We start from the raw sequence: 26453 nt of genomic DNA on the forward strand, positions 1-26453 counted from the left end.
CTTTGTGCTTCTTCAAAAGAACCTGAAAGCACATCTTGAAACCCCAGTCTGCTTTAGAATCTCTGCCTAGGAGAGGCCTTGCTGATGCAATATAACTTTCTTGTGTCTTGTTGCTGTGCTGAGTCTTGCCATGATGTTTGTTTGATCTGTGAAATGAAATGGTCTTCCACAACCTCACCTTAGTAGCAGAGTTTGGCTCTTCCTCACCCAGTTTTAATCCTCCTACACAGCTGTTTTTTTGTTTCAGTTATTGACTGTGTTTCAACCTGCATATGAAATTGATGTTCACTGATGATGTCTCAGTTAACAGGCGCCTATTGATACCGAATGGATATTGGTATCCGTTGGAATCTTCATAGTTACCATGCTCTGCATTTTACAGGTCAATTATTTTTTTCCAAGCCAGGTAAAATATTAATAGTTGATTGTGTTGTGGAGCCTTAACAAGTAAAGTTTTAATGTGTACGTTCAGCTTTCAGGGCACAGAAATTATCTGGAAAATATAAACAACATTTATGCTTCCAAGAATAAGTTCACCTGTGTTTAGGCCTCATCCATACAGGCACTACAGCCCACACACTGGTCCTCATCAGCCGTTTGTCTGGCTTGAATTTCCAAGCGCTGTGTGCAGGCTGTCCACATAAGGGCTTGCTTACACTTGCAGTTGGGAGCAGCAAAATCATGCGGTTATGCCATGCCTTTCATGCCCCCCTTAGCTGCAAAGTTAGCGGCAGAGGGTGTAAACATGCAAAGCATCTTTGCCGGTTAAAAGAAGGGCAACGGCAGTTCAGGAGGACAGCTGCAGGTTACATGGGGGACAGCTGCAGGTCACATGGGGGACAGCTGCAGGTCACATGGGGGACAGCTGCAGGTCACATGGGGGACAGCTGCAGGTCACATGGGGGACAGTTGCAGGTCATATAGAGGACAGCTGCAGGTCACATAGAGGACAGTTGCAGGTCATATAGAGGACAGCTGCAGGTCACATGGGGGACAGCTGCAGGTCACATGGGGGACAGTTGCAGGTCACATAGGGGACAGCTGCAAGTCACATAGAGGACAGTTGCAGGTCATATAGAGGACAGCTGCAGGTCACATGGGGGACAGCTGCAGGTCACATGGGGGACAGTTGCAGGTCACATAGGGGACAGCTGCAGGTCACATGGAGGACAGTTGCAGGTCACATAGGGGACAGCTGCAGGTCACATGGGGGACAGTTGCAGGTCACATAGGGGACAGCTGCAGGTCACATGGGGGACAGTTGCAGGTCACATAGGGGACAGCTGCAGGTCACATGGGGGACAGCTGCAGGTCACATGGGGGACAGCTGCAGGTCACATGGGGGACAGTTGCAGGTCACATAGGGGACAGCTGCAGGTCACATGGGGGACAGCTGCAGGTCACATGGGGGACAGTTGCAGGTCACATAGGGGACAGCTGCAGGTCACATGGGGGACAGTTGCAGGTCACATAGGGGACAGCTGCAGGTCACATGGAGGACAGCTGCAGGTCACATAGGGGACAGCTGCAGGTCACATGGGGGACAGTTGCAGGTCACATAGGGGACAGCTGCAGGTCACATGGGGGACAGCTGCAGGTCACATGGGGGACAGTTGCAGGTCACATAGGGGACAGCTGCAGGTCACATGGGGGACAGCTGCAGGTCACATAGAGGACAGCTGCAGGTCACATGGAGGACAGCTGCAGGTCAAAAGGGGGTCAACTGTATTTCAATGCACCCATTAACCACACTAAGCAGGCGGACAGGATTTCCAGCTATGGCACCTTGCTCTGTCCTGAAATATTTTGATTTGTGAGGTAAATGTTGTCTTTTATATTTCAGACTGCAGAGAAGCAGCACAAACTATATTAGCTCATGTTGCTAGAATTAGCATATTTCTATGACTGTGTCTATTCACACAGAGCTCAGCTGGCAGCACAGCACTAGCCATGTTTATCAGCACAGCACGTCTGCTTTCTTTAGAATTTTAATTAGAGGATGAGGTGCTGAAGTGGCAGGGCTGTTATTACGATGCTGTCGGTGACCCCCGGGGCCCGGCCACGCCTCCCTGACTGTCTACTGACAAGGTCCCGCCCCTCTCTCCCTGGCTGCTCTGAGGGAGGTCACGTGTCTTTTTTGCCAGGCTTTGTCGTCCATATGCGAAGCTCCGAGTTCCCTCTTCAGAGATGGCCGCTTGAGCTTCAGCGTTAACCGCGGCGCATGCATAGGAGCAGCTGAGTCACGCGCGTAACTCCCCTCACGTGAGCGCGCTGCAGGGGCTGAGAGAAGTTTGCAGGGCTCGAGACGTACAGGAAAAACAAGGCGGACTCGCGCTCCAGACTCCGGTAGGTAGAAAGCTCCGTTCCCGCTGTCCCGTCCCCCCGGGACCTCAGAGGAGTCCGCTGTCACCCCACTGCCTTCCCAGCATTGTCCTCCTGCCCGGTTATTATCACAGGGCTCCCCTGTGCCTCTCAGTTCTCCTATAACAGCCTCCACAGCCTGGTTCCTCATTGGACGTCTTCTCCTGGGCCCTGTGTGGTGTTCAGTCTCTGACACTCTCTGCTGTTTGTATACACAGATCTGCATATATCTGTTTCCATGCCTTTAACCCCATCCTCCTCCTAGCATCTCATTTACAGTCTTTTGTTTCCATCCTAATTCTATCAGCAGCACTTCCTTTAGGAGGGTGACACCACTTGTAGCCCTGATTGCAATGCAGTATTGGCGTTGTCACCTTTTGTGTAAGCACTCTCAAATCAGGACTACAGGACAGTACGACCTGTAATTCTACACAGCCAGTGCATGCCATTGGATTAACTAGAAGGGTGCATTACCATCAGTGTCTGCACCCACCAATCAGAGCCCCCCTGCACCCATACATTTCCACCAATCAGAGCCCCCCCTGCACCCATACATTTCCACGAATCAGAGCCCCCCTGCACCCATACATTTCCACCAATCAGAGCCCCCCTGCACCCATACATTTCCACCAATCAGAGCGCCCCTGCACCCATACATTTCCACGAATCAGAGCCCCCCTGCACCCATACATTTCCACCAATCAGAGCGCCCCTGCACCCATACATTTCCACCAATCAGAGCCCCCCATGGACCCATACATTTTCACCAATCGGAGCCCCCCATGCACCCATACATTTCCACCAATCAGAGCCCCCCATGCACCCATACATTTCCACCAATCAGAGCCCCCCATGCACCCATACATTTCCACCAATCAGAGCCCCCCTGCACCCATACATTTCCGCCAATCAGAGCCCCCCATGCACCCATACATTTCCACCAATCAGAGCCCCCCTGCACCCATACATTTCTATCAGAGCCCCCCTGCACCCATACATTTCTATCAGAGCCCCCCTGCACCCAGACATTTCTATCAGAGCCCCCCTGCACCCATACATTTCCACCAATCAGAGCGCCCCTGCACCCATACATTTCCACCAATCAGAGCCCCCCATGGACCCATACATTTCCACCAATCAGAGCCCCCCATGCACCCATACATTTCCACCAATCAGAGCCCCCCATGCACCCATACATTTCCACCAATCAGAGCCCCCCTGCACCCATACATTTCCGCCAATCAGAGCCCCCCATGCACCCATACATTTCCACCAATCAGAGCCCCCCTGCACCCATACATTTCTATCAGAGCCCCCCTGCACCCATACATTTCTATCAGAGCCCCCCTGCACCCAGACATTTCTATCAGAGCCCCCCTGCACCCATACATTTCCACCAATCAGAGCGCCCCTGCACCCATACATTTCCACCAATCAGAGCCCCCCATGGACCCATACATTTCCACCAATCGGAGCCCCCCATGCACCCATACATTTCCACCAATCAGAGCCCCCCATGCACCCATACATTTCCACCAATCAGAGCCCCCCATGCACCCATACATTTCCACCAATCAGAGCCCCCCTGCACCCATACATTTCCGCCAATCAGAGCCCCCCATGCACCCATACATTTCCACCAATCAGAGCCCCCCTGCACCCATACATTTCTATCAGAGCCCCCCTGCACCCATACATTTCTATCAGAGCCCCCCTGCACCCAGACATTTCTATCAGAGCCTTCCTGCACCCATACATTTTGTACCAATCAGAGCCTTCCTGCACCCATAGATTTCCACCAGCCGGAAAGGTTCCGCGCCCAGACATTTCCGCCAAACAGACCCTTATTCTGTCAGTGAAGTGACCTGTCTGTACCTACAGGTAAGGCTGGGTTTCCCCTGCATCTAATTCACATGACAGAAGAGTTGAGCGGGTTCACACACCTCCGGGGCTCCGGGGGCGGCCACGGTTTGCAGTAGAAAAGGGTCCTGTACGTTGTCTGTCCGTTTTCAGGAAAAAATTTGGGCCTGATTCGCCCCTGCTGTGAGCCGCACCCGCAGCTAGTGTGAACCCAGTCTAATGGGCCATACACACTATAAGATTTTCTGAAGAATTTTTCCTTCAGACTTACCAAAACCATATAATATGAGGTCAGACCTAAACACTTTCAATTTGTATGCAATCTGGCCGGCCCTCAGTGTAAACTTCTCCTATTCACTTTTTTTTACAGGTATTTGTGTTGGCAATCTTTAAAAGAAAGTGCCAACGCCTCTGGTGCGAGCAGACCCTTAGTGGAATGTGACGAGTGACATTTCAGTACAGTTCTCTGCACCGCGGCGGCGTTGTGATGTAGTGGTGAGCATCGCAACCTCTCACACAAAAAAGTAGTGCACATGGTACTGTTTTCACCACTTTTTAGTTATCATATGTACTGACACGATAGAAAGTGGGGCTTTTTGCCTTGTCTATGTGTTGGGGCTGTGCTAGAATTAGATGCCAGAGCATCTGGTGTGAACGGACCCTTAAAGCCCAACTCCGGGCAACTAAAAAAATGATCCTTAGCAATGGGGCTGTGCCCACACTGCTAGAGAGAAGTGCATGTTTTTGTCTAGGGGTACAAAAGAAAAATGTACCCGTTCTATTGTGCCTCTTACAGCTCCCCCCGCAGTTTGTTCTTCCCTAGGGTCTAGGGTTCTGATGACTTCAAGACAGAAGCAAGATTCATAGCCCTGCACTGGATGTGGTGACAGCGAGGGACACTCCACTGCTAGAGTGTGGGGTAGCAGAAGATTAGGTAGGTGAAACTGTTTCTTCCCTCTTCTAGACAAAACCAGCTATTAACACTTGCAGTACAGGGGCATCACCACCAAGTGATCATTTAGAATTTTTCTCGGAGCTGGGCCTGCACTGCATAGGTTTGAATGTTGCTGTAACTGTCTTACCTGTAGGCTGTTTGCAATGCCCCTGGCTGAAAAACTCCCATATTGTTAGCATTGCTTATCCTGCCTAATTGTACGCTAAGGGCTGGCCCTTGGCTTTACAGGAGGGGGGCGCTCTCCTTGGTTCAAAATCTGCGCATGCGCGCTTTCTCTCTCCACCTGTAGCACCAATCACATGGGGAAAGAGAGAGACCTGTGTGACTTTGAACTAGAGATTACTCGCTTCTGTAATGCCTGCTGCCAGCCCTGGGGGTACAGAGAGTCCTGGCAACAAGGCAGTATAGGGGTATGCTAACCATACAAGATTTACTTTGGGGGGTGCTGCAAATGGCCTACAAGTATGGCAGTAACATTATGCAGCCATGGCATTGAAATGGTTAAAAGGTTATTTTTAAGGTTTAGGTTACATCTGTTTTGTGACGATGTGTATGTTACTGCAGTACACACTACATGCATTGTGGTGCCATTCATTTTGAATGGCATTCCAACGCACATGCACTGCAAAACACCTTGGTCCCTTTCCCACAGGCAATCCGATCAGGTCCGCTTGTCAGTTTTTCAGGCAGACCTGATCGGACCCTCCAGCCTCTTCTATGGAGCGGTGGATGTCAGGGGACACATCCGACCCTGTCCACCAAAAACAGACTTGTGGTGGTCTTATTCCTTATCCTTCTCACGGATGGGATGGATGGAAAGGGACGGGTGGTCCTTTTTCATCTGATTGCTCCATAGAGAAGAGCGGGACTGTGTCTGTGTCCGCATAGCAGAGCTGACACGGACCTTTCACCGCCTGCTCAGCAGGGATCAGCCTCAGAACCCACTGTTTTAATGCAGTGCATGGTAATGCGTGACTTGGCACTAACAAACATGCTACACAAGTGCAAATGTGCCATAAAAAATGTTTTATGCTTTAACATATCAATATCTAATTGCTCACTGCACTTTCTTTCTTTAGTCTGCATTAATGCTTGAACTCAGCGACTCTGGTTGTCTGTACAGGTGTGTTCGAGAGTTTTTGCGGGTGTCTGAGGTTTGAGCGTTTTTTTTTTTTTTTTTCTTCTTTTCAACCACTTATGCACCAGGCCTATTTCTGATATTTGTTGTTTACAATTTAAAATCAGTCTTTTTTTGCTAGAAAATTACTTAGAACCCCCAAACATTATATATTTTTTTCAGTAGACCCTAAAGAATAAATTAAAGATTGTTGAAATTTTTTATATTGCACCGTATTTGCGCAGCAGTCTTACAAACGCAATTTTTTTTTTTTAAAATAACTTTTTTGAATAAAAAAAGAGATAACCGTAGTTAGCCCAATTTTCTGGGATAATGTGAAAGATGTTACGCCCAGTAAATAGATACTGAACAACATGTCATGTTTTGAAATTGCTTGTGGAATGGTGACAAACTACTGTACCAAAAAAATCTCCTTAGGCGATGCTTTAAAAATGTTTGCAGGTTACCTGTTTAGAGTTAGAGAAGGTCTAGTGCTAGAATTATTGCTCTCAAACGATCTCGGCGAGACCTCATGTGTGATTTGAACACCGTTTACATATACGGGTGTGACGTACGTATGCTTTTGCTTCTGCGCGCAAGCTCGGAGGAACGAGGCACTTTACTTTTTTTATTTATTTTACTTTTTTTCTTACACTGTCCCATTTTAAATTTTCTTATTTTTTTTGGTAATTTTTATTCCTATTGCAAGGAATGTAAACATCCTTTGTAATATAAAAAAAAATCACGACAGGACCTCTTTATTGCGAGATCTAGGGTCAAAAAGACCTCCGATCTCACATTTACACTTCTAAGCAAAAAAAAGTAATTTTGTCTTTAACTACCTCCAATACTGGGCACTTAAACCCCCTTCCTTCCCAGGCCTATTTTCAGCTTTTAGCGCTGGTGCATTTTGAATGACAATTGCGCGGTCATGTGACACTGTACCTAAACCAAATTTGTGTCATTTTTTTCCCCACAAATAGAGCTTTTTCTTTTGGTGGTATTTGATCACCGCCATGTTTTTTATGTTTTGGTGCACAAATAAGACATAAAAGTTTGAAAAAAAAAATTTTTTTTGTTTAGGTTATAAAATTTTGTAAATAGATACGTTTTTTCCTGCACTGATAACGCCGCACTGACAGGCACAGATGGGCAGCACAGATGGGCGGCACAGATGGGCGGCGCTGGTGGGCACAGATGGGCGGCGCTGGTGGGCACAGATGGGCGGCGCTGGTGGGCACAGATGGGCGGCGCTGGTGGGTGGCACTGATAGATGGCAATGGTGGGCAGCAGTGATAGGGAGGGCACCCCCTGTTTGCCATCCCTGGTGGCCATGGTGGGCATCCCTGGTGGCTCTAGTGGCACCCCCCCCCCCCAGGGCTGCACTGGCCAATCACAGTGCGCTCCTGACGCATCTTGTTGCTCTGTGTCCGAGGGACACAGGCACATCGAGATCGTTCCGGAACGTCCGATCAGAAGTACAAGACTCCCACCCGGCCGTATATGTACAGTGGCCGGGTGGGAGGTGGTTAAGAGATGAAAAAATTCATCCCTTTTTAAAACTGGGATGCGGAAGTGACGTCGGCCGTCGCTCTGTTCCTCCAAGGCCATAGAGCCAAGGCTATCTCGCCCTCACTCGGCTTCCTGCCCACCCACAGAGAGGATCCGATCGGCTCCAGGCTAACCGAAAGGTCTGGTAAGCCCGGAAATGACCAGGAGGGGGCACCTCTCCCGCCTTCTCTAAAAGTAATCCTGTAGCGAATCCTAATGGAAAGTTAGCTACTAAGGGGAAAAAATACAGTGTACTTTTTTTTTTTGGTACTTCTATTGAAGTCTATTGGGGCCTATCGGAGTTTAAAAGAAACTCATGTACGCTTGTACGCTCTGGTGTGAACAGGCACTATTGAAAACCTTGGGGTTTTGGTGCTTAAAGTTCCAAAACGCTCAAGTGTCAATGGGGCCTCATTCTGCTTAATCTTTGGAGGAGCTTAGAGTGTCTGAAATGTTTGAGTTGATCATTATTGTTCCCTGAATCTGTCCATCCATAATATTGTCTGGTAGTATAGTAGTTTTTTTAAGATCTACTGAAGCTATATATGCAGAAGCCTGCCTAAACAATTAATTTAAAACTATTGCCAGTCGGCCTCAGGTACGCCTGGCACACTCCTATGCGTTTTTTGGTGCTTTTTGCAGAAACACACTACAGTTAATTTAAAGCAGAGTTCCGGCCTCGGGGGTCAATTTGAGCTAAAAATACCCCCGGGACAGTCAGGGCTAGTACATTCCATAATGGATAGCCTCTGTACTGTCCCAGGTCGCACTTACCTGTAAGAAAAAATACATACCTTGGAAATTTCTTCTCCAGCGCTGCCATCTCAGGTGTGGGCAGCTGAACCTGCAGCGTCTCTCTTCGTGTCCTCTTCCGTGATGTCGGAGTCCCACAATGTACTGCACTGTCCCCGCTTGTCACTTCCGGTGCAGGCACGGCATCCCTGCACAGCTTCTGGGCATGCCCAGAAGCTGTTTAGCAGTGAATGAAGAGAAGCTGCTAAAAAGCATGTAGTGTGTTTTTGCCATGTTTTTTTTTTTTTTTTTTTTTTTTTAATCTGCAAATTGGGCAAAAAGCACACAAATGCATCAAAAATCCGTGTGCAAAAAAAACACTCTGCAGAAAGCACTGCAGAAACGGCTCAAAAGCAACCTGCATAGATGTGAACCGAGCCGTACTGCAGCGTTGTTAATAAATCTGCAGTAGAACATGCAATCTGATTGTAATGCACATGGTCCGCTTTAGATAAGGTAGGAGCTAAATGATAGCGGTTCCACATCTTTGTCATGAAGAATGATTGTAGACTTAGTGCCGGTGTAACGTGAGAATTACCTACCCCGTGAGAAAAACCTACCTTCGTCACTTCCGGCCAGGAACAGCTGAGCAGCGCAGCACTGCGCATGCTCACAGCCCCGGATACGTAATGGAACAGCTGAGGAGCTGAGTAGTGCGCATGCGCACTAGTATGAAATTATCACTGTTCCGTGAAAAAAACCTACCCACGCCGCGCTTACATTAAAACATCTCGGCTGCAATATGAGTCAACTCCGCTCCTGTCCCTGTGACTTCCCTCATCTCGGCTAGTAAATATAAAACCGGCTGGCGGCTCTGTGATTTATCTTTTCATACACCCGCCGCCGCTTTTATATTTACTAGCCGAGATGAGGGAAGTGACAGGGGTAGGAGTGGAGATCACTCGTATTGCAGCCGAGATGTTTTAATGTAAACGCCGCATTACAAACAGTGCCATGCAACCGGAAGTGACGAGGGTAGGTTTTTCTCACGGGTAGGTAATTCTCACGGAACACCGGTTCACACTATAGCGTGTGTGGCGATCGCATGTAATATTGGAGCGCACTGCTCCTTCATTACATGCGATTGGATGTGCAGTGCGAATTCAGCCATACGCTTTGTATGGCTAAATTCGCACTGCACCCGCACAAAAGTCGCACATGACCCTTTTTTTTAGCCGCTTCGGGATCGGATCGCACAGTGGTTTACACTTGTGCGATCCGATCCTGTGCGAACTGTCAGATCGCACTGCGATATGCGATCAAACTGGGGGTGTCGTTAACATTTAATTGACACCCCCTGCGTATCGCATATGGCAGTATGAACTGCCAGATGTGCGTTTGCGATGCGGGAACAGGCTGCGAATTCCTGCATCGCACAAGTGTGACCCGGCACTAAGTGTTCTCTAATGCTTTAGGCGAATCAGAGGACCAAGTATGAGATGTATCTTTTCAGCCTCATGCACCCTAGACGCTTTGGCCATCTCTCCTAGACATCTTTCCAGCAGCGCTTTGACAGGAAAACAAGAGGCATTTAGGTGCGTCAGTTGCTCGTTCCTTTATTTAATTGGCAATAATAATTTAGCCATTGAAATTGACTCAAGCCCAAAATCTAGCGTTGGTGCACATTTAGATGCTTTTACATCCGTCAAGTGTTTTTTTTCTACCAAAATATCGCTGCTCCTGAAAATGCCGGCAGTGGTTTTTTTTTGGCCTTTTAACGCCTATGTGTGCATGGACAAACTGGCTTGCGTGCAGGGGTGTTTAGAGGCAGAAAAAAAATTTGACTCCCCTAAGAGCAGTGTAAAAAGTCCAGCGTGCGTGCAACCTTCATGTTAAGGGAGAGCATGCTGAGTAATGTGTAGGTGTAACACAGGTATTTATTACACCTCGGATATCACAGCGCTCCCGCTGACACCTTCATCTACAAAAGGACAGAGCCAACTTAGCTCATGGCATCCTCCAGGGTCTGCATCTACTTTTTGTATAGACATGCTTGCTCTGATAGTGTGATCCTGATGTCTATGCAGGCCTTGACTGTGAAAAGTTGCATCCAAAAGGAGGGGGGGGGGGGGCGCTAGACAGAGGGAAAGATTCCTTCAGCTGCAGGCTGGACATCATCTCAGCCTATGCAGAGACACTTCACTTGGAGCTGCAGGATTCCTTTTCTGTGATACATGGTACTGCTTCTTTTTTCCTTTCAGTAGATGGTGTGTACTGTGACATGTCAGGAATGTTATTTATGTAAGGGTGGGTACACACTATAAGAAAATCGGGAGAACGATTGTCCGGTTTTTCCCAATGCTTCACAGCAAGTCTGAACCGAGGAAGGAAAGAATGTATAAAAGGCTTATGTTTTTTTTTTTTTTTGATCATGCACAGTCTTATCTGATTTTTAATGTATGAAAACAGTACACAATAAACAAAATTTGTTCTGTTCACGTGCGAGAAAAATTTTGCCTTATGTTTTGAAAGTCTGAATCGGATGTTGGAAACTTGTGTACGCACTATATGAAAATCGAACAATCGTGCCTTATACAGGAATTTTCTTCAGATTTTCTCAGTGTGTACCCAGATTTACTGAGAAGTTGGCAACTCATTAAAAGCTTGTCAGCAGCTCAAAACCCTTTAATCAATTGTATGCCGTGAGGAATAAAAAAATGGCATTGACCTACCTCTCTGCAGATTTGGGAATCCTGCTTTTGTGATACTTTGCAGCTTTAGTGAAATTCATAAAATGCAACTGGAAGAATAGACTTTTGGTAGTACTGCATCAGTGATTTGGATAGCCAGTAAGGACTGCAACCTCCATTAGGGCTTGTCCTGGTGCTGTATATTTGAGGAATAAGCGTTGGGGGGGGGGGGGGTGTAGACTTTTGCGCATTGTTGGAGGTGATGGGCACACCCCTGCCATAGCACATTAGCTGTAAGTTGCTCCTTGCTGACAAATTGGAGCTCCACAGTTAAAATGAGGACATGTTTTTGAGACCAATGCATCTTCATTGACTGGTCAGAGACCGATTCCAGGTGTCTGTATCTAAAGGAAAAATGGTCAGTTTTACATCAGAAAGTAAGACTGCACTGAAAACCAACACATGCCAGTCATGTAATGGCTTTAACATTTTGTTTTATTTTTACATGCATAGAATTTTTGGTGTATTTGTAATTCAACATCAAAAGAGAAGTATAGAGTACATTTTTTTTTTTTCCCTTAAAGCGGAGTTCCGGGCACAGAAATTATTTTTTGCTGAACATACCCCCGGGACAGTCAGGGCTAGTACATTCCACAATGGCTAGCCTCTGATCTGTCCCGGTTCGCACTTACGTTTTAGAAGAAATACTTACTTAGAGAATTTCTTCCACAGCGTTTCCATCTCTGTTGTGGGCACCTGAAGCCGGCGCGGTCCTCTTCTGTCTTCTTCCGCGTCTTCGTGTCCCAGAATGCACTGCACCGGCCCCTCTCGTCACTTCCGGTGCGGCGTCGCCCGGAAATGACGAGCGGGGCCGGTGCCGTCGCATTGATTCCTGGGAGCTATGACGTTTAGCTCCCAGGAATCATCGCGAGGCAGGAAGTGACGGGGTGAGCCGCGGCTCCGAGGGAGGAAGCAGTCAGAGGTGAGTATTTACGATCTTCAATAAAAAGGTGAGTAAACAAAAAAAATAAAAATAACTATCCAATTCCTTTTCAGGTGAGCTCTACCTAGCGGAGGGGCACAAAAAAAAAAATCGTTTTTGTGCCCGGAACTCCGCTTTAAAGTTTTAGCTTTATGGTCTAGAAGTATTCCTAATGTTAGAAGTGACACTGGAGAACGTAATAAACTAGGGCTGCAACTAACAATTATTTTCATATTCGGTTAGTTGGCCCATTTTATTATGATTAATTGGGTAATAACCTTAAAGTGCGGTGTATAACTTAATATGTAAAGTTTAAAAGAAAAAAGGCAATATGTTTTTTAAATATCTATATGCAGTGGTAAATATAAATAACCAACTATATGGTTAGAGAGCAAAATCTCTAATCCACTCTGAGAATAACAGACAGAAGAGATATACTGTATATACTATTAGAGGTTGAATCTGGTAAATATCATCAGACTCAGATAAACTTTTTTTATTTAAAGAAAAAAGACTGTTTTGCCGATTTTCAGACAACTATAATACACTATGTATGACAGACTTCCTTGTCATATGCAGGTGGCTTGATAAAAGCTACCTGCTCCTGCTGTCACTTATGCTGGCCAAAAACATGTGCTCATTTTAACTGTGGAGCTCCAATTTGTCAGCAAGGAGCAACTTACAGCTAATGTGCTATGGCAGGGGTGTGCCCATCACCTCCAACAATGCGCAAAAGTCTGCACCCCCCCCCCCCAACGCTTATTCCTCAAATATACAGCACCAGGGCAAGCCCTAATGGAGGTTGCAGTCCTAACTGGCTATCCAAATCACTGTGATGCAGTACTAAAAAAAGTCTATTCTTCCAGTTGCGTTTTATGAATTTCACTACAGCTGCAAAGTATCACAAAAGCAGGATTCCCAAATCTGCAGAGAGGTAGGTCAATGCCATTTTTTAATTCCTCACGGCATACAATTGATTAAAGGGTTTTGAGCTGCTGACAAGCTTTTAATGAGTTGCCAACTTCTCAGTAAATCTGGGTACACACTGAGAAAATCTGTATAAGGCACGATTGTTCAATTTTCATATAGTGCGTACACAAGTTTCCGACATCCGATTCAGACTTTCCAAACATAAGGCAAAATTTTTGTCTTCCTTCAAAAAAGTTTTCATTTTAGGAACATTAGTTCAATTTTCTTATCGTTAGTGGGGTCAAAACGGCGTTTGTTTTCAACCACAGTGATGGGAAAATTTGAAGGAGCAAGAACAGAAAACTTCTTGATCAAAGGAATTTTCAGACAGTGTATGTGGTTTTCTCTCAGAAATGACATTCATTTTACTGAATGTTAAAAGCAAGTGAAATTTTCAAACTACATTCAGTGAATGTACAAAGATTTTTCGTATGAATATTCTCATCTTAAAGAATTTGGCTTGTCATATACCTGGATTTGAGGTACCCGCTCCCACTTCCGCTCGGACCACCTAGGTGGCTTGAGCAGAAGTTCTCCTCCTCCCCCCTCCCTGCAGTCTTCTGGAGCATGTCGCAGGTCCCAGAAGTTTGCCCGTCCACTTAGGACGCGCAGTGCGCACCTGGCTGTAAGGCCGCCAGCTGTCATAGCCTGATGCCCACACTAGAGATGCCGGTACCGCTGGGGAGCAGAGGGAGAGAGCAGTCCCCCGCCGGCTGGAGCATGGGACAGGTGAGTGTGTGTTAAAAGTCAGCAGCTACACTTTTTGTAGATGCTGGCTTTTAATAAACAAAAAAACAGTTGGAACTCTGCTATAACTAAGTCCCGGTTCACACTAGGGCGACCTGGTCGCCGTAGGTCGCCTCCCATAGGAAAGCTGCGGACCCGTTCTAATAGGAGCGACACAAGTCGCTCCGACTTAGAAAAAGGGTCCGGAGCTTCTTTGGGGCGACCAGGAGGCGACCACCATAGACTTCAATGTTATGAAGTCCGTGGCAGCCGCTCCTAGGTCGCGGCGCGCTGCTCGCACCGCGATCTCGGAGGTCGCGGTGCGAAGTAGCGTCGCTTGTATGTGAACGGGCACTAAAGGCAAAACTTTTTTTATTTAGTTTTGGATAGAGTGGAGAGGGATTGGAACGAGTATCAGGTTTTTTTTGCTAGTTACAAAAACCCTCCTCACCCCACTAGTCCTGTGCCACTTTTTTCACTGCTCCTGCCAGTTGCTGTAATGAGCCACACACTTGGAATCTTTACTACAGATCCCCGGTTGGAGGTGGTGTATCAAAATGCAGCCAATGGAGAGTGGTGATGGTCAGTGCAGCCACGTGACCGTGATGACCATTGAGAATCTTCATTGAGCCTTATTTCTTCTTGGAAATGGTACCTGGGAAAAGGAGCGATTCTTGGTCAGCACAGTAACGTGGCACATTGACCAATTCTATTTACCTGCCAAAGTATTTCCAATTCAGTGCAGCTACTTCTGTGATTAAAAAAAAATAAAAAATCAAATTTCTTCATCAACTTAGGCCAATATGTATTCTGCTACATATTTTTTTTTAAAAAAAAAAGAACCCAATAAGCATATATTGATTGGTTTGCGCAAAAGTTATAGCTTCTACAAGCTATAGGATATTTTTCCTTTTTTTTTTTTACTAGTAATGGCGGCGATCAGCTACTTATAAGCGGGACTGTGATATTGCGGTGGACAAGTCGGATACCAACTGACACTATTTACACTTTTTTTTTATTTTGGGGGGGGGGGGGACCAGTGACATTAGTGATCAGTGCTAAAAATATGCACTGTGCTGAGGACACTGGCAGGGAAGGGGTTAACTGAGTGCCTGACCAGTGCTTTACTACTGTGGGGGAGGTGCTGTTACTAGTGGAAGACCTGGATCGGTGTTTCTGCTTTACAGTAAAAGCACGGTGGGAGCAAGCCAGCGCGCACAATGTGTGCAACATGTGTGATTTTGCACAGCCAGACCGCCCTGTAGTAGTAAATCTGCTATGGGGCAGTCAGCAAGTGGTTAAAGTGTAACTCCACTTTAAATTCTACTTTGGGTGATCTATGTACATTACAAGGATTATAACAACCGTTGTTGCAGATTCCTACCTTTTTTTTGTTCTGAAGAAATCCCTGTTTGTTCCTCTTGTGCTGAGTGGGTCTAATGGGAGTGGTTTCATAATTATCAATCAGCTGTGAAGCTGCAGGGCACTGAGGAAAGCTGCTGGGTCTGCATCCCTTTAGATGTATTCCTATTGGGAGTATCCCACCAAAATGACATTTTTGTTGCAGGGGATGCCTGAAATCTGACTTCTATCTTAGGCAGACTTCTGGGAAAATCAGGGAGCCAATCGCACAAGCAGGAAATATTTCTGGGGGATGTTTAGTACACATTCTGTGTACAGAACAACTCCAGGTAGCCATATTGCATTGCATTTTCAGAACATTACAGCGGCTGTAGATTGAAAAACGAAAGGTCATTTTTAATAACATTCACTTACAATATGACTTGTTGCAATGTACGCTAAATTTCCTTTATTTGCTCATTTTATTCCCCAAAGTGAAATAACCCTTTAAAAGTGTATTTCATTAAGTACAGGGTTTCCATTATGTTTGGTCATTGTAGCTCATATGCACGATTAGAGCAGGACCGGACAAAATAGATCTTCAGGAGGATTCTTTGTGGTGTCCAGCACTCCGCAAAGCAAAAATATTGGGGCTGTAGGGACAGCCAAGTATATCCCTTGCTGGGGGTGGAGGAGTATATGGATATATGGGAGCCTAGAAGTGTGAATACACTAAAAGTTGAATTGCGGTAAAATGAGGGGGGAAGTCCTATCTAAAACTATTGTCATTGGAATGGTTTTCCACGTTGAAAGATTTCCATCAAGACTTTGTTTTCTGACACTGATAGCCACCAGGAGAGTGTGAGTCTGCTGGCAGAGTCAGTATTAACAAACCTGACAGGGGACTCCAATTACCTGCATCAGCTGGTGTTAATTCTTATTTTTATTACATTTTTATTTTTTCCTGACCAGAACCCCATTTCTTGAAACTTCTGTTATGTCCCATGCACATGGGAATTTATAGGCTTCTGAATCTTGACGTGTAAAATGTCTGGTGCTTTCTCTATCGTTCTTTGACAGACGCAGCTCTATATAATTCTTGACCATTGGGTTTTGCTGCCCCCTACAAGAGTAGAGCACTAGGCAGGAAAAAACTTTACCACGCCTATGGGGCCATCCCTGCAGGCATACACCCACACACTCTGCTATAGCCCTCCAGTTTGTTTCTGCCTAGTTTAGGAGTAGGACGTAGTTCCCTGCTGGGAATTCAGTCTTGGCTGTTTTTTTTTTTGGGAACCTTTTTGTAAGACTTTATTTTTTAGTTAGTTTTGTTCCTGAGAGAACTACAAGCGACAGCTGGCTGGGTTTCGGCCTGGATATGCTATATCCTTAAGTTCTCCCAGCTCGGCCAGCCAGCGAGCATGCACAGGTTATAGTTCAGCACTAGGCCTCGCCATGACAGAGCCCCGATGGACGGGGGCTGGCCCGCGAGTGAAACACCTCGCCGGGAAGCATAGGACATGGGTCACCCTGAGTCAGTGTTCCCCCTGGCCGTCATCACTGCCATCCCGGGTGCAGAGGTAGTCTGTTTGGAGTGGTGCCCGTCTGATGCCGTTGGTATTGTGAGTAAAGTGACCCCCCCATTTCTCTGGCGGTCTCAGGGTGGACATGAGCCTCTCCCTGGGAAAGTCAGACCCTCGGGTATCCCTCAGTTTCCCTGGCCTCTCTGTGATACCAGGCCCCCCCTTAGGCTCCCCCCCCCCCACCCATAAGCAGGTTCCTACCTCATGGGGGCAGATACATTGTGGCCGCTGCGGCGGTTCTGGGGGGGGGGGGGGAGTGTGAATTTATCCAGGTGGGGGCCCCTCCTGGGGACCCCCTGATGCCACTGTCGACCCCCCTAGGGGGTTCTGGAGGCCGTGTTCTGGGGGGCCATCATTTTTCTGTAGTTTTTGTTCTGCAAATAACAAATTTTCCCATTGAATTGCATGAGCGGCTGGCCATGTTTTGGTAGTTCCTCCATAGGAATGCAGGGGGCGGCCAATTTCCTGGAGTCTGTGACTGGAGGTGTTTCCTCCTGTGTGCTCGTGGGGAACACCTGATGTTGAGGCTGCGTCTGCTGCGACCATTTCTAGGTGGATCAGGCAGACGGTGGCTCAGGCTTATTAGCTGAAGGGTCAGGTTCCACCTTTCCCTGTGAAAAGGGCTTTTTGCCATCAGGCGTCGGTGATACAAGTTTGCAAGGCGGCAACTTGGTCGTCTGTGAAAACGTTCACAAATGTCTACAAAGTAGATGTGTTGGCATCCTCGGATGCTTCTTTTGGCTGCATGGTTTTGCAGGTTGCTATTTGACAGACTAGTCTCTATGAGGGTGTTGTCCAGGGGAGCTCCTGTTGTTCCTGGTTGAGCTCTATATTTTTTTTGGTTGGCTAAAGTTTTAGCCATGGTGGGAATTATGTTCTTTTTCTGCGATTTTTCCCACCCCTCACGCAAATACTGCTTTGGGACGTCCCAATGGTCAAGAATTATATGGAGCTGCGTCTGTCAATGAATAAGAGAGAACTGGATTTTTGTCTTACCATAAAATCCTTTTCTCTGAAGTTAATTGACAGACACAGCACCCGCCCCTCTATCTTGAGTGGGTTGGGGTTTTTCCTCTAAACACTGCTTAAAACGAAACTGAAGCCTATAGCAGAGTGTGTGGGTGTATGCCTGCAGGGACAGCTGTGAAAACGGTAGGCCCTCCAAGACGTGTCCCTCAAACACGTGAAAAATGGGTGTAAAGGGCGTAAAAAGAAAACTTTGCCACAATGAAGGGGGGATTATACCAGTGGAAAACGAATGAGAAATTACTGAAATAAAAGGAAGTGGTTTGATACTCTATACCACCCACTTAAAATAAGTAGAAAAAAATGTATATGCAAACACTAACTGGATATCTAAAATATCTCCAAAGTTTGATTGAAAAGCAAAGGTGAGCTATACTCATCCATCCAGTGAGCCCCCAGAGGTATCCAAAGTCACTGAAAAGGGCTAGGAGAGGTAAACATGTCCCAAATGTCCATAGATCAAATGTCATCACCAAACCTAGAACAAGGGGGGGTTGAAAAAGTAGACAGCCCCATAGGCATGGTAATATATAGGTGGTCTAAGGAACTACTAGGAGTATGGGTGGTTGCCGTCATCCCTAAATAATAGAACAATGTTGTGTTGGTTCCTCAAGCCAAAAAATGGGATTATATAGGCAAAGCATATATTAAAACAATTATATTTATTTTACAAGTTTCATACAATGCAGTATATTCAGTATATATGGAAAAAACACATAGAAATTGCAGTGGCGGTTGGTACCGCTAGTTCCAACTTGTACTTGAATCTAATAGGTGATTCCGTTGTTTGAACTGTGGAGACATCCGGAGGGGATGTGAGTCAAATATCCATATATACTCAATATACTGCATTGTATGAAACTTGTAAAATATTGTTTTAATATATGCTTTTGCCTATACAATCCCATTTTTTGGCTTGAGGAACCAACACAACATTGTTCCATAGGCATGGTAAAGCTTTTTCCTTCCTAGTGTTCTACTCCTGTAGGGGGCAGCATAACCCAATGGTCAAGAATTATATGGAGCTGCATCTGTCAATGACCTTCAGAGAAAAGGATTTTACGGTAAGACAAAAATCCAGTTTTTCTGCCCCTGATGTGCAGCTGCTAATACAATACATGTGAATATCTGTATGCAGCAGGCTGCTTATAAACACTGATTGCTTTTGCCTCATCGTTTATCCATGTATGTTGTATTCCTGGGAATGCAGCAAAAGTTCATGTGCAGGTAAATGCTAATGTAGAAGCCATCGACCTTTAAAAGCAGCTGGCTGCATACATCCATTCACATGTATTGGCGGATGTACATGTTACCGTGGCTTCCCAGGCACAAGAAACCATATAAATGTCTGTGTGCATAAAGGCTGAGGGAAAAGGCAACCATTGGCAATTCTGTTTCAGTCAAAAAGCTATATAATGCATGCAGGAAAACACCAAGTGAAACGCATGTCGGTGCATGAAAACATTAGATGCCATGATGTGCTTTAAACCACAAGTGCATGCATTTTTACAGGTCACAGTTAAGATTCTATCTTTTAAGTTGTTGGCTTTTACATTTTAGATTATTTGCCTTCTATGCCTTCTACTTGTGTGTGCCAGCCATCTACATGTATGTCGGTAAACCGTATTTGATGCCAGTTGTTATCTTTTAAACCTTAGCTCTGTCCTTTCTGTGTACCTAGCTCAGCTTCAGTTCTACATTGTAGGCTTTGTACTCTGAAAAAGCTACGCTGCATTTTCAAATACTAGAGGTGCTTACTAGTCAGTGGTCAGGACATCTTTTCACTGACAGAACAACAAAAACAGAGGTTAGCTGTAACACAGAAAAAGGTGTTGTCAACCTATGTCATTTAAGCACAACTTAATGTAAAATTTAAATTCTGATTATAAAAGTTTGTAAAGCTTCTTGTTGCCTCTTCCAACATTTACGATACCTTAAAATGTGGGCCTCTCGGGTCAGATGTGTACCTTCAGCAACTTGCAGTCAGGCAGATGCCTTGGGCTTGTTTACAGTGGCAGTACTGAGCCTGGCCTGCTGTGCTGCAGAGATGTCTGCTCTGTCAGTACATTAGTTCCTGACCTAAGTTACATGTCTGATATCGGGTTTGCATTTTTAGTTATTGTAAATACTGGGGCTAAACAGACTTTAGGCTGCATTCACACTTGAGCGTAGCGTTTTTTACCGCAATTTTTTCAGGCGTTTTTCATTGACATCTATCAAAAACGCTGGTAATCAGCCCAAAAAGAAGCTCATGTACTTTTTTCAGCTACAGGCATTTTGCAAAACTCTCAGATGTGAACAGGGGCCATTTAAATGAATGGAGTTTTACTTGTTGGGCGTTTTGGAAGCGTTTCTTTTGAGCGTTTTTGGAGCTGAAAACGCCCAGGTGTGAATGGAGCCTTAGAAATGTTTATTTTTATAATTCTTTTTTTTTTTTTTTGCGAGCCATGGAAAATGTCCATTTGGACAGCGCTGATCTGTGTATTCTGACAGCGGGGAGGCAGGAGAGTCTCCTGTCAGGATAGAATGACAGCAGGGAGGATTCCTGCATTCACACTGAATGTATGGATTGGGGAACCATGTATGGGCATCTTTTATTACTGCAGACTCCCTGCCTTGTCAGATGCACTCAAATGGTTTCACAAAGGTCCCAATATCCATTCATCTTGTGCAGCAATCCCTAATCTTTTTTGCAAGCATTCATTTGATGTACCCTGTGATTATCTGTTTATTTTTTTTTTAAGCACAGATATTCTTTTTATTTTCGTTTTTAACTTTCAATGAAACCTAGTGAACCTGGGTTTGCCATGCAGGAAAAGCTCACTGGCTGCCTAGATTTAACTTTTCAATATAAACCGTTTATCAATTTTAACTTTTCTTTGAAGAATAGAGAGGCCCATATGAGAAACGCGGTCTGACACCTTGAAAAATGTTTGTTCATGCTGAAGTAAAGCAGAGGGAAATGCGTCCTTATGCAAACCAAGTGTTTAATTTCACGTTCGCACAAAAGTCAGTGACCTGCGTTTTACCGCGCTGGATGAATGCAGGTCACTGCTAGTGGACACAGGAACATAACTATAGTTTTCTTTGTGTCCTATTCAAACTATCACACACCCTGCAGGTGAGACATGCTTCATTTTATTGGAGCACATGTCATTGTTGAGAACAACGCACCACACTGCTGTACAGGACATGAATGATGTAGAACTTTTGTGCACGTCAAAAGTTGGTTTTAGAAAAAAAAAAAAACTTGCATTACGACACCTCTTACTGCTGAGTCACTGCAGCTGGAATGGACTGCTGTCCCACACTAAACCGCTGTGGTTTGGTGTGCAGCAGCTGTCCGGGGCACGGTGAACAGGCCCCTACAGGAAGGAAAAGTAATCACACACATGTCCTATTTAATTTTTCCAGTTCAGTTCCACTTAAAAACCTAACTTCCGCTAACATTTAAGCAGTTTTTTTTTTTCTTTTGGGATAAAGGTTTTACATAAAAGGTTATCATCATAAGCCCCCCCCCATTAGTGGTAAATGGTTTGTCTCAACCCACTGACACTTTTGCTGGACAGCTTGGTCTTTTTAAAGCGGTTGTAAACCCTAGAAACAAAAAAAAAAAAAAAAAAACCTGCAAGACAAAGGCATAATGGGCTAGTATGCATCGCATACTAGCCCATTATGTGTAACTTACCTTAGAACGAACAAAGCCCCGACACGGACCCCCGGACATCGCTGCGGGCGCTGCCATGATCCCTCGCCGTCTCTTCCGGGTTCGGCGGCTCCGGCGCGGTGATTGGCCGGAAGAGACGGCTCCGGCTCGATGATTGGCCGGAGCCGCGATGACGTCACTCCCGCGCATGCGCGCGGGAGTGATTTTTCCGGCAAGCTCCCGGCAAGATAATTGAAGGTCCCCCTGGACCTTCAGAGCGCGAGCGGCTGCATGCACTGTCAATATCTCCTAAACCATGCCGGTTTAGGAGATATTATTTGTACCTACAGGTAAGCCTTACTATAGGCTTACCTGTAGGTAAAAGTGTCAAAAAGCGGGATACTACCGCTTTAAGCAGAACTAAACCTATCAATTTAAGTTTCCCAAAGTGGTTACATTCAAGGCATGCCAAGAATGATGACTCAGTTGCTTGTACTCTCAGCTGAACTGTTAAAACCTTAAATGTCTGGTGGTAACTGCAGATCAAACTGAGGCTGAGAGCAGTTTCCTTGGTTTTAGAACATAGGAGGGTTTTTAATGCTTTAGGACTGTTGAGCATAAAATTTACTGGTAGGATCACTATGTGAAAATAAAGAAGAAAAACAATCTTCAGGTAAAACGAATGCAGCAACCACATCTACAAATTGGTTTACCGCAATAGATTACATTTTTTTGAATTTGGATACACTCTTTTTATAGGACTACCATTATAATCAAAAGACCACACAAGGTCAAGATGTGTATCTAAGCTCGGTCTTACAAATATGGCCGTATAAATTTGGATGTACCGCCTTCTAAATTAATATTCATGTACTAACATGAATTTTAAAATAAAAGGCAGTACATCCAAATTTATATGGTCATCTTTGTAAGACGGAGCTTTAGGTGTGATACATCTTGGGCTTGTTGTTTGGTTTTTTGATTGTATTGCTATTGAGCATCTGTTTTTTTTTGTTTAACTTTTTTTCTCCAGCCATTTTTCTGATGGCATGTAGTGATCATCAGTCTAGGTGTGACAGAAAGTTTGGGGTTGTGACTAGAGTTGCCACCTCATCCCTTTAAAACAGAACACAAATTAATTACACAGGTTCTGAGGCTAATTTAATGCAGAGAAGGCTCCAAGTGAGTTTAATTACCACCTTAATCAGCCACAGAACCTGTAATTAATGTGTTCTGTTTTAAAGGGATGAGGTGGCAACCCTAGTTGTGACACTTTATATGGGAGCATGTCAGTCTGCAGGTGACTACAGGCTTTATTTAGACACGCGGGTTGCAAAAATGTGTGGTTGAACAGCGTTTTTGCCATAAACAACAATAGGCAGCGCATGTGGGTGTTAACATGCCGCTGGCTCGATGCTGAGCATTTGTGGCATAGTTTACCCGACATGCAGGACATTTGGCAGACAGCAAGCCCGCTGAATGCTACACACAAATGGGAAATCGCTGCAAGCTCCCTTCAACAGTGTGCAATGCACACGGCTGCGGCGCATTTGTTGGGTATAATGGGGGGTAAAACAGGTGGAGAGGAGGCGTCGCATCACTTTCTCACCACCTGTCAGTTGCCTCTGAAGCGTGATCCAAAGCCTTCAGAGATGAGGGAGATTGACACATGTCTAAATATACCTTTTGGAGTTAGGTGTATGGTAAGGAGCCAAACAAAAGGGTTAAAGCTAGATTATTTTCCTTAATGTAAAAAAATCTGTAAGGTGACTTTACACTGGATCTCATCCGAGATTGTCACTATCCACTGCTGTCAGACACCGAAAAGCTGCGTCACCCACCCGAGGATTTGAAACCCCCACAGCGTAATCTTCTGTCCGTATCGCTTAGCCAGTACGGACTACAGGGATTGTAATTGGTCAGCACCATCACATGGATGGCACTGACCAATCGGAAGCTGTCTAGCCCTTACCGTTGGCAGTGCGAGGAGAGAGACGTCGGGATTACAAATCTCTGGACTAGTAAAGTGGCTTTTCGGTGTCTGACTGCAGAGTATTGTAGCAATCTGGTACAGCGGGACCAGGGTGGGGGATTTGAAGGGAGGGGGTCCAGTGTAAGGTCACCTTACAGATTTTCTATAAAGGTCAACTTGCACTTTAAGGATCCTAATACAACTCAAAAATATTTACAGGTCTATTTAAAATACCAGAGATGAGTAGACGGTGGGATATTCATTTTTGTGTGTGTTTTTTTTTTTTTTTTTTTATGTTTTTTTCTGTGTTAAATGGATATGTTTACTGCATTTTTGTGTGGTAATTTTAAAATGTTTTTTACTGATCTACATGCTATCCGGAATCTAAGTGGATTCGTAATTTATGGAGCACCCTCCCAGTCACTCAGCAGTCTTAACACTGACATGTACTCTGTGTAGTAAAAGTAGAACTAAACGCTGCAAAATACTCACTCACATTCACCGTCTAGCGACACTCCCCTTGCCAGGCGCGGTCACCTTCTCCCTGGGCTTCTTCCAGTGCTGAATTTTCAGTCTCCTGATTGGCAATAAGGATGATGTAATTCTGCTCATGCAAACAGAAGTCAATCATTCTGGGAATGCACACTGAGCTGCACATGCGCTCAAAACTGTAAGCGGGTAAGTGTGTTGAAGAGACATAACGTGTCTTCTGCAAAAAATAGCTGCCTGCACAGATTTTGTTCAGCTATTATACAGTATAAGTGTTTAGGGAATGGTCCCCAATGTAGCAAGTGACATCTATCACACACAAACAGTAACTGAAAAATATCTCAAAATGCACCCAGAACTTGCTGTAGTGTAGCAGGTACATCCCCATATTTCAGTGTCTGTATGTTTTGGTGTGCTGTTTTTTTGTTGATCAAGAAGCCCGTCTTAGTGTATTTCAGGTGTCCCCATTATGCCAAGACGGATGTTAATACCTCACAAGTCTGTTTTCTCTTACTCCCGGGCTCCAAAGTGGCTGAATGTTACCTGTACGATGAACTCAGCCGGAAGTGGTTACCGAGTGTTCTCTGCGAATTCCAGCGCTGCCTGCATTGAATTGGCCAAGAAGATTACAGAGTGAGTGGAGAACTTTTACCTAAACTGTCTAGCCAATATACAGTATAGCTGAAAATGTATCGGAAGTTATGGTGGACACACAAATGTGCGATACGATCAAAAGGATTAATTGAATAGGGGTAACTTCCTTAGCAATTGAGCAAGACTCAATATAGATCAGAATCAATCAAACTGAGTTGATTGGCCAGTATGGAAAATTGATTGTTTTCCATTGGTCGCCTGCACTGTGATCTGATTAGACTTGAAAATGCAGATACCATTGATTACTTATGATCATATCTTCCAACTATCAATCGAAACATCCCTATTAGGGATTGGCAAACGGTTCGGCCTGAGCATGACGAACACCCTGCAGTGCTGCACAGTGTATTCTATATTCTATATATTCTATATGAAGCAGCAGTGTAAGCTGGTTGTTAAGCAGCAGGGCCGGCCAAAACAACCGATGAGTCATCAGCTGTCATTGGGTTTCCCTGCTGATAGCTGAAGAAAAAAAAAGGCGTGGGCCCTTTGGGTCTGGTATAGAATTTAAGGGGAACCCCATGCCAAAATTTAAAACGGCGTTTGCTCACCCCCCCCCCCCCCCCCCAAAATCCATACCAGACCCTTATCTGGACATGCATAAAATTACTATGCTTGAAATAAAAGTACAGCTTATTCTTCCAAAAATGTAGAGTTTTTTTTTTTTTAATATATATTACAAATGTAATCGCAAGGACTTTATTGTGTATTTTTGGGACTTCTTGGTTTGTCACACTTCCTTGAAGATGCTGCTTGTGAAGAAACACTTTGTGACGATCCTAAAGCAGCAGAAAGAGTTTCTGGAATGAGAATGCTGGAGGGAAAAGCTACTTGCATTTTCATTCTGGTCCTAATTTTATTCCATAAAGTATTTTTTTTTAATGTCTTTCTAGCACCTCTGGCATGCCAGGATGTGTTTTGTCATCCCTGTAGCATTTGAAAAATATTTCTTCTCACAATATTTACAAATTGCAGCTTTGCTCTCAGCAGAAATTGCACTCTGGAAATGTCTCCAAACTCTAGATGTTGGTCCCACCATTTTGCTGTGAGGAGGAAAAGAAAAAACTATTTGCTGACCAGACTATAGAGAAACATTATGCTGTGATGGTGGAGAACATGAATAGGAAAGGGGAAGGGTTATAAAAATAAACTAATTTGTCAGACAAATTTACCCTCTTACATGTCAAAGGCCTGAGAGGACAAACTATCATCTACTGTATCCCAACAATCGCCCAACTGTAGGAGGTACGTGATGGAGCCCACAAGCAATCTAAACTGGAGCCTATCCCCTGCAGTGCCCGCTAGTGGCAGAAATGTAATATTCATCTCTGTAAAAGAACATATCCCAACTTGATGAGGCATTTTGGGAGGTGGAGTCAATACAGGAATCACTGCTTGCAGACAAGACAGCAAGGTACCATGGGATATCTAGTCCTTACAAAATCAAAAGCAAATGCAAACCCTCAAAACTGAAGTTCTGACAAGGAGGTAAGCCGATAGGAAGATTAACAGAGGGATGAGCTCACTGTACTGCTTCTCCTTTTCACTGTCAGTTGCAGGCTAAGGACATTGAGCCGCTAATAAAAGTAGCACAGCAGAATCTTTGTATTAAAGCTAAATAAGGCAAGGTTAGACCTTTTAAAGACTTTAAATGGCCCTTTTCCAGTTCCCCTGGCTTCCATTCTCACCCAGGCAAGAATTACCTCTCCATTTTGAAGCCTCCTGGAATATGCACATCGCATATCCAGGATTCTTCACGTTCTATTCATGTGGCTAGCCTGCACCAGGAAGGGGGAGCC

General features: G+C 45.2%; 1 protein-coding gene across 2 annotated transcripts in view; it reads left to right on the forward strand.

The window, feature by feature from the left end:
* The first annotated feature begins 2262 nt into the window (after window positions 1-2262).
* The window catches only part of PRPSAP1 (phosphoribosyl pyrophosphate synthetase associated protein 1), a 68062-nt gene continuing 43871 nt past the window's right edge, over window positions 2263-26453 (forward strand). Inside the window, exons 1-2 of one of the 2 annotated variants that reach the window (XM_082272956.1) lie at window positions 2263-2346; window positions 24530-24633. In XM_082272956.1, the coding sequence (XP_082129082.1) occupies window positions 24551-24633 (83 nt within the window). In that variant the 5' untranslated portion in view covers window positions 2263-2346; window positions 24530-24550. Of the gene's footprint in view, window positions 2347-24448; window positions 24634-26453 lie in introns of both variants that reach the window. The other variant, XM_082272955.1, reaches the window with a different exon arrangement.

Source organism: Pelophylax lessonae, assembly GCF_965119305.1.
Source record: "Pelophylax lessonae genome assembly, chromosome: 11".
NCBI classification, from domain to species: Eukaryota; Metazoa; Chordata; class Amphibia; order Anura; family Ranidae; genus Pelophylax; species Pelophylax lessonae.